Source organism: Procambarus clarkii, unplaced genomic scaffold (assembly GCF_040958095.1).
Source record: "Procambarus clarkii isolate CNS0578487 unplaced genomic scaffold, FALCON_Pclarkii_2.0 HiC_scaffold_108, whole genome shotgun sequence".
In the NCBI taxonomy this organism is placed as follows: Eukaryota; Metazoa; Arthropoda; class Malacostraca; order Decapoda; family Cambaridae; genus Procambarus; species Procambarus clarkii.
This window is the reverse complement of record NW_027189141.1, coordinates 3,005,331-3,014,165: the sequence shown is the minus strand read 5'-3', so window position 1 is coordinate 3,014,165 and position 8,835 is coordinate 3,005,331. Positions and strand designations below refer to the sequence as shown.

Genomic DNA, 8,835 nt, shown 5'->3' with positions numbered 1-8,835 from the left:
TGGCAATTGGATAATTTTTTTATGAAGTCATTTGTTATTTTTTCCCCTATAGTAATTTATGCTTTTGATCTCAATTAGTTTTATATCCTAGCTTTTTAATTTTTTCCCCTTATATATTGCCATCTTATCTGTCTGCTTTACATGGCTTAAGCAGAGTCATGTCTGCTTAAGCCTTTGTTATTTTACTAATTTACCTGTTTTAATTATTATTTGTTTTCAAAGTTTAGTTTACCCCATTTTATTTGCTTTTTGCAGTACAGTACTTTACTAATAATCTTGTAATAGTAATTGGTAATGTAGCACTTGGCCTTTCTCCTTCAGAATGTATGCACACATTATAGAAAAAAGAAGAGAATACCACACAAGATGGCAGCGTATGTCACGGGCCAAAAAGCGACGCCTAAAAGAACAGGCGTCCCAGCGTGGCAAAAATGAAAATAGTGATGAGGTTGAGATTCAGTTGTTGAATCAGGATCCTTTGGCCAATGTTACAACAAACAGCATAGACGATGACCATGCTGCTTTGTCATCTAATTCAGAACCTAATATTGGTTGTGGAGCCAATGAAGATGCATCATCTCTGGAAAGTCAGAGAGAGAGAGATTGGACTTGGGACATGATTGATGAGCATGACCCAATATCATCAGAGTCAGAGAGCAGTGGTGATGAGGATGATAAATCATTATCAGATGTATTGTTAGTATGGGTTAATAAATATGGCATAACACACAATGCCATTGATAATTTATTAAAAAAATTGAGAAAACAGGGACATGCTGACTTGCCAAAAACAGCTCGTTCGTTACTGAATACAGTTAAACATATACCTACTGAGACTAAATCAGGCATGATGTATATCTACTTGGGGTTAGAGGAGGAAATGTTGAAAACTTTAAGGCTGTATCCTAAATCAACAATAAGAGATTTGGCAGAAATATCTTTAATTTGCAACATTGATGGTTTGCCAATATTTAGATGTAAAAATGAAAGTTTATGGCCTGTTCTTTGTGCTATCAATAATGTCAAACCTATAAGAGTTTTCCCAGTAGTCCTCACATACGGAAGCTCTAAACCTAGTGATTTAGATTTTTTAAATGAATTCATTCAGGATTTGAAAAAAATTATGCACTATGGATTTAAAAATGATGACAAAACATTGCCAGTAAAACTAAAAGGAGTCATATGTGATGCCCCAGCAAAAGCAATGGTGAAGGCAATCAAACTCCACTCTGGCTACTTTGGGTGTGATAGATGTACCCAAGAGGGTGTTTGGAATGGAAGAATGACTTATCAACAAGTGAAAAATTTACAACTCAGAACAGATGAAGATTTTCGTAATCAATCTAATTCTCAACATCACCATGGTAGATCACCATTCTGTGACTTAAATATAAATATGGTGAGTACTTTTCCCATAGACTATATGCATCAGATATGTCTTGGGGTTATGAAAAGGTTACTTCTTGCCTGGATACGAAATAAAAACGTAAAATTATGTGCTCGCCAAGTTGATGAAATTAGTCAGCGTCTAATTCAACTAACACAATTTGTGCCTATGCACTTTGCACGTAAACCTCGAAGTCTTTCAGAGGTTGATAGATGGAAAGCGACTGAATACAGGCAACTCCTTCTCTACACCGGTAAGATTGTACTGAAGGGAATCTTACCCAAAGAATTGTATGACCATTTCCTGACTCTGAGTGTAGCCATTTCTATTCTTGTATCACCTAAATTGATTCAGTTAAATTACAGCCAATATGCACATGATCTTTTGCTGTACTTTGTGTTAAAGGCTCGTGAGCTGTATGGTAAGGATTTTTTAGTGTACAATGTACACTGCCTAACACACATATCCTCTGATGCCAAAGAGTTTGGTAGTTTGGACAGATGTTCAGCATTTCCATTTGAAAATTACCTGCAGCAGGTTAAGAATATGGTTCGATCAAGTAAAAACCCTCTTGTTCAAATTGCAAAGAGGCTGAAAGAGATGCAGCATGCTCAAAGGATTTATACACCAAATACAGAACATAAAATATATACCAAGGCACCAAACAATGCCTATTTGCTGAATAATGAAACTTGCTGCCAAGTTTTGGACACTGTCAGTGACACCGATGAAAATGGAGACAGCATGTTCCTTTGCAGGGTATATTCGAGAAGTATACCTCTCTTTGAGAAACCTTGTAACTCCAAATTAATTGGAGCATTTAAGGTTCTTACTAGGAATTCATCCATGAAGGTGATTCCAGCAAGAAAACTAAACCGCACAGGTATGATGATCGAGACAGAAAGCGCAAATACTTTTCTGTCAATACTACATGACTTATGACAAGTACGTATTTAAATACTGTATCCATGCTTTAATAATAGTTTGAACTAATATTGTAAGTTAATGAGATTCACAATTTTGTTTTTTATTAAAGCTATTATCTTTTGACCAATATTTACCTGTTTAAAAATCCCATTACCCTGTATTTCATGAAAATTATTAATATTTTGAGAGCACATTAAGAGATAAAACTGTATTAAGCCTTTTAGTCCATACATGGCAGCTACTGTTTATACCAACCGAAAATCATTTACAAGTGTGGCTAATCTATGATTGACATAATCAAGTAAATCTATTACCAACTTTATGCTAATTTCTTTTTTTGGGGAGAACAACCCTTAATAAGATTTTTCAATTTTGTAGATGACATCTGAAAAGCGGTATGCAGTGGTAGGCTTCAATGATCGTAGTGTGGGTATCATCTCCACAACCTGGATTGAAAAATCTGATGATGTAAGCATTACTTTGAAACTAAAAAATTGCATATATTGAGGTGCTTTAAAAATATTCCAAATTAGTGCTAAAATTAGCATGTAACAGTTTATTTCGACTTTTCAGGACAAAATATTGTGCTGGTGGCCACGGAGCAGGCATACAGTTAGTGCCCAAAAGCACGAAAAGCCAGACACGACAAATTGGCGAGTGCATGTCGTATCAACAATCCTATCAACAACTGGTAGGTATTAAATTTATAATTATTAAGATTTAAGATACAAGACACCTATTCATTCATTCACCATAACTTTAACACTGCAGACAAAAACAGCATTATAATTATATTTTAATCACAAGATGGGTTTCCTCATAGCTACTTAAGACTTTTGTGCCCCAGTTATAAGTTCCAAATCATGTACGTCGTTTTATTAAACATCTCTTTAGGAAGCTGATTTAAGTTATTTCTTAGTGTTCACTACTCTACTAGGTAACGATAAATATATATCTCGCTGATATATTACTAATTATATTCAATTATTACAGATGATTTTGACGTTGCAAAACGAAGATGCTTAGCTGCGGAAGACACTTCAAATGTCGAAACTGAAGACGATATGGGCTATCCTCGACAACGAAAAAGGAAACCATGCTTCAAATATGAAGAAGAGAATTCCGAGAATAACAAACGTAAGCATTGATAACCTACTACAGTAATTTAAAAAAAATTTGCAACTTGAAAAATGCCATTCAATACATTAAGCAATTTAAATAATTTCAGGCAATCATCACTCGTCTCAATCCAAGAAGAAGTGTTCGCCATCTTCATATGAGAATACACCTTCAAAAGAAATAAGTCCTCCGCAAATACCATATTATTCTGGTATATTAAGTGAATGTAAGGATTAGTAGTAAATAACATTAAAAGTTCTAAATTGATATTTAACCATGCTTCCTTTGTTTGGTTATTTATGCTTTTGGTTTAAAAAAAACTAAAAACTGCTCTAAACTTAGTTCTTGCTGTTTTTTTTGTTTTTGTTTTGTTTAATTCCTTCTGGAAGTACTAGAAGCTTTGAGTAATTTTTATGCTTATCTGGAATTTCTGTATAGAAATATGTGTTTATTTCTAATTGTTTAATATTAAGCATATTATTCTTTTATGTGCATATGGGGTCTAGTGAACTTTTCCCACTTTGTCTAGCAGGTGCTTTTCACTTGTCACAGTTCAGGGAAATTTTGGTTTTCCTTTGATCTAGTCACTAGAAACAAGCAGGTTTGTTATTACTTTTCTTTTTGTTTGTCCCTTACGAGTTAATTTGTCCTTTATCTTACCTTTACCTTACGTGTTAATTTGTCCCTTACCTTAAGTTAATTTTTAAAATATGTATCTCATATTGACCCCCACCTCTCTCATGTTAGTTCAAACTATATTAAAGTCTTAAAAATATATTTTGGTTAACAAGTGTTTGAAATAAGCATAACTCCTTTTCAGCTAATAGAACAGTCCTACAAAAGCCGTCTCCAGTGAAGACTACACTTCACAATACACCTTCAACGCCATCAGTATTTCCTCATGAAGGTAATAAGTTAATTTTTAAAATGTGTATTTCATGTTGACCCCCACCTCTCTCATGTTAGTTCAAACTATATTAAAGTCTTAAAAATATTATTTGGTTAAAAAGTGTTTGAAATAAACATAACTCCTTTTCAGCTAATAGAACAGTCCTACAAAAGCCGTCTCCAGTGAAGACTACACTTCACAATACACCGTTGACGCCATCAGTATTTCTTCATGAAGGTAATAAGTAATTATTTAAAATATATATCATGTTGACCCACTCTCTCATGTTGACCCTCATTCTCTCTCTCATGTTGACCCACTCTCTCATGTTGACCCTCATTCTCTCTCTCATGTTGACCTCCCTTTTCTCATGTTGAAATTTGTTTTGTTAATTTTGTTCTGTCACCTCTTCTTATTCTGTGTGTATGTGTCTGTCTGTCTCTGTATGTCTCTCTATCTTTCTTTTCTTTCTTTTTCTTTATTTATTTCTTTCTTTTCTTTTTTCTTCTCTTCTCATGTTGGCCCTCCTCTCTCTCATGATAACCCCCCCCCTCTCTGATGTTGGCTCACCCTCTTTCTGATGTTGGGTAGTTTAAATGTGATGTAGACATATAGTATAACTTATAATATTAGTATGCAGTAGTAAAAGCTCATGAAATTTGTTGATTATACAGTACAGTAGTTAGATTTTAATAGCTAAATCTTGCAATCTTAAAGACAATGAGCTGGTCACGCCAAGTACTTCAGTCGTTAGGACTCCAAGGTCAAGGAATTTATTCGACCCAAAGTCACCAGACAAGAACGATGGGAGTTTGAAAGAAATGATGCAGAATATGAGTAAGTTTTGAAAGTTTAATTAATTTATTATGTAGCCTATAACCTATATGTACCCTATGGGTGATAGGCATAAGTTTCATGTTCAAGTAGACTGCAAACTGAGCAGGTTAGATTGCTGAATTTGCTTCCAATTATATAAGCAGTTTCATAATTACTAAGAAATTATCCCATTATCTATCACATCAGTCATAGCCTACTTTTTGGGTGCTTTCTCAGTGTCAGTTATTTTAAAATATACTTTATAATGCTTTTATTTTAAATGTACATTCAAGATATGTAATATAATAGCATGTACACTTTCTATATACTGTATAAATTTCCAGGTAACATGTTGCAGGCCATATACACTGAAGTGAATGAACTGAAAAGTGATGTGAATGAACTGAAAAGTGATGTGAAGATATTGAAAGCAACTTTGACTACAAAAGAAACAGACAAGATCATAGAAGATCTAATACCAAATCCTATTGCTGCAGAAGGTGATCTTAATGTTCTCAATAGGAAGTTAGCGGAATCGAGTTTCAGAACAAAATTTGTAAGTGGTATTTTAACAGTAATGTTTCCTTCAATTTTTCAAATTAAATATTACAGATATTTGCTAATTTTCTAATTAAAATTTTTTGATAGTTCATGCAGAAAAGATAAAATTGCTAAATAATAAGAATAATGATATAATCTTGTTTATATAGGATAGGATAAAATATAACACTTACGTATTTGTAAATTATGTAATATTAACACAGAGTCTTTCAAACTCTCCTGAGTGCTTTCTCAAGGTCTTGAGTGTATGGTTAGGATGAGGCTTACATTTCAACGACTATATTTCTCTTGCTAATTTTGTTAGTCGTTGAGATGTATCTCTTCATAACACACACACTTATCTGCTTGATGGGGGTCTGGGAGTTCTTCTACTCCCCAAGCCCGGCCCGAGGCTAGGCTTGACTTGAGAACTTTGGTCTAGTGCTTGGTGATTGTGGGGATTATCATAGAGGATTACATGCTGTTATGGAAATAGTCAACTAGAGGGTTATTTTGTAGACCCAGGTCAATATTGAAATCACCTCCTAGAATGATGTGATTTTTGTTGAGATGTTATTTATGATAAGATGCCTTATCATAAGTTATGATATATATATATATATATATATATATATATATATATATATATATATATATATATATATATATATATATATATATATATATATATATATATATATATATATATATATTTATATATATATTTATATTTATATTTATATTTTGGTGTATACTGGCAGCAGGTTTTCTTTCAAACATGTTTCATTGAATATGACCGCATATTCTGTATTTATTATTTTCTGGTTTAGGGCTTCTATCCCTCTAACTATTTTCTTAGCATCAGGGCTTAATTGAAATAGGAGTTCTCCAAAACTCATTTTCGTACTTTTAAGGTGAAGAAAAGAAGTGATTTACTATAGAGTGTATTACACTTATATATATAATTTGCACGACGTTTCGAACCTCCATGGTTCATTCTCAAGTGAACAGATCTTACAATACTAGTTTCACCTCACATTTATCCCTTATGTATCCCCCCATGTTTTCACCTTCATTGTATTATCACCTGACCCAGTGCGGGTATAAAATCAACTAGTATTGTAAGATCTGTTCACTTGAGAATGAACCATGGAGGTTTGAAACGTTGTGCAAATTATATAAATAAGTGTAATACACTCTATAGTAAATCACTTCTTTTCTTCACCTTAAAAGTACGAAAATGAGTTTTGGAGAACTCCTATTTCAATTAAGCCCTGATGCTAAGAAAATAGTTAGAGGGATAGAAGCCCTAAACCAGAAAATAATAAATACAGAATATGCGGTCATATTCAATGAAACATGTTTGAAAGAAAACCTGCTGCCAGTATACACCAAAATATAAATAAATATATATATATATATATATATATATATATATATATATATATATATATATATATATATATATATATATATATATATATATATATATATATATATATACATACATACATACATACATACATACATACATACATACATACATACACACATACATACATACATACATACATACATACATATATCAAAATTACTAGTGTACTACATTTTTGTTGTTGCTTTTAGGTGTTGCTTTTAACCAGTGTACGTGGGTCTGATTGTGCAACTACGGTTCGAAGAATAATGAAGAAGATAGGAACAAACGGCCTTTGGTCATTATACAGCCTAAAAGGACAAAAGAAGAAATTAGCATTTCTAGAAAAACAAGAACTATATAATGTTATTTTAAGTAAGTAACAAAAAAATTAAATAATTTTTTTTTATTTAAAATTCACTAAAAAATTAAAATTTTCAGTTCAAATTAAGTGTACATTAAGTATAAATGATTATATTTCTATCACTTGTTCTTAAGATTGTTTCATTTAATAGAGGTTGGGCATAATTGTTCTCTGCTGCTAGTACTGTAGAACTGACTGACTTAGCTATGGGAAAATGTAAACTTAATTGGTTTATCCTTTACAGTATTTTGCAGTTTATTTCATGATCCTGTGGTTAATACTTGCATAAATAGTAGATTGCAAAATGCATTTTTATATCATTAGTATTAAATAATAATAATAATGTAAATAATTGACTTTTAAACAACGTACAATTCATTGGTCGGTGAGATTATATTAGTAATATTTTTTCATTCTTGCAAAGCCTCAATAAAGCCGTTAACATGTTAATATAAACTTGATCACCTTCCACTTTTTTTCTCATGTGCTACCTACATGTACGAAACCTTATTCCTAAATGCATATCTTGTTCTGAAACTTGTCTTTTATATGTTGTGTATCACCATCTCTGGAGAGTTTTATCTGATGTGTAAATTACTTTTAATTTTACAGAATATTATTGTTATACAGAATTTGTTATATAAATAACTGTTAATTTTACAGAATCATCTATCAACGCACATCCGCAAGTTAAGGTGGAAGACGTGACCTTTCAAATTTCTGAAGTACTTAAACATGCTCCAAACAGGCCTGGTGGATCTAGGTACAAGGTAAAATAATTTAAATTTTTTTTGTTTTCACTAATTATCTGTTTATATATATATATATATATATATATATATATATATATATATATATATATATATATATATATATATATATATATATATATATATATATATATATATCGTACCTAGTAGCCAGAACGCACTTATCAGCCTACTATGCAAGGCCCAACCCAGCAAACATTTTCATGTTTTTAAAACATCCTAAAAACGACATTTCATTGTTTTCAGCACGTTTATAATTACGTTTAGAAAAGGTTTTTTGAGAACTTTTATATACAACCTTAGAACGTATATAATTAACATTTCTAAAAACTTTTTTATGATCTTTTAATTACCTACATTAAAGCGTTTAGGGTAAATTAGGGTATAATAATTTTGTAATTCATATCTGAAATAGAAAGGGAGAGAAAGAAAGAAGACATATCTGAGATAGAAATGGACATCCTATATATGTATGTGTAAATTACAAATAAATAGGGTACAAAAAGAGAATTAAAATATTATATTTATTTAATTAAGAATGAGTAATACAACAAAATATATGTAATAGCTCGAAATATATAGACTATATCTATAACAGAATATAAAAGT

At 31.5% G+C, this 8,835-nt stretch overlaps 1 protein-coding gene across 1 annotated transcript; it reads left to right on the top strand.

Moving 5' to 3' along the window:
• Positions 1-1,989: 1,989 nt before the first annotated feature.
• LOC138360332 (uncharacterized) lies at positions 1,990-8,235 on the top strand. Its single transcript, XM_069320250.1, has 7 exons — positions 1,990-2,332; positions 2,693-2,782; positions 2,888-3,005; positions 3,308-5,159; positions 5,483-5,694; positions 7,305-7,467; positions 8,120-8,235. Exons 4-7 carry the CDS (start codon positions 5,144-5,146, stop codon positions 8,233-8,235), a joined length of 507 nt encoding a protein of 168 aa, XP_069176351.1. The 5' UTR covers positions 1,990-2,332; positions 2,693-2,782; positions 2,888-3,005; positions 3,308-5,143.
• Positions 8,236-8,835: the final 600 nt, after the last annotated feature.

Coding starts and splice junctions, on each gene's coding strand:
- LOC138360332 (XM_069320250.1), top strand. Junction 5,695..7,304: donor CGAGTTTCAGAACAAAATTT/GTAAGTGGTATT, acceptor TGTTGCTTTTAG/GTGTTGCTTTTAACCAGTGT. Junction 7,468..8,119: donor ACTATATAATGTTATTTTAA/GTAAGTAACAAA, acceptor TTAATTTTACAG/AATCATCTATCAACGCACAT.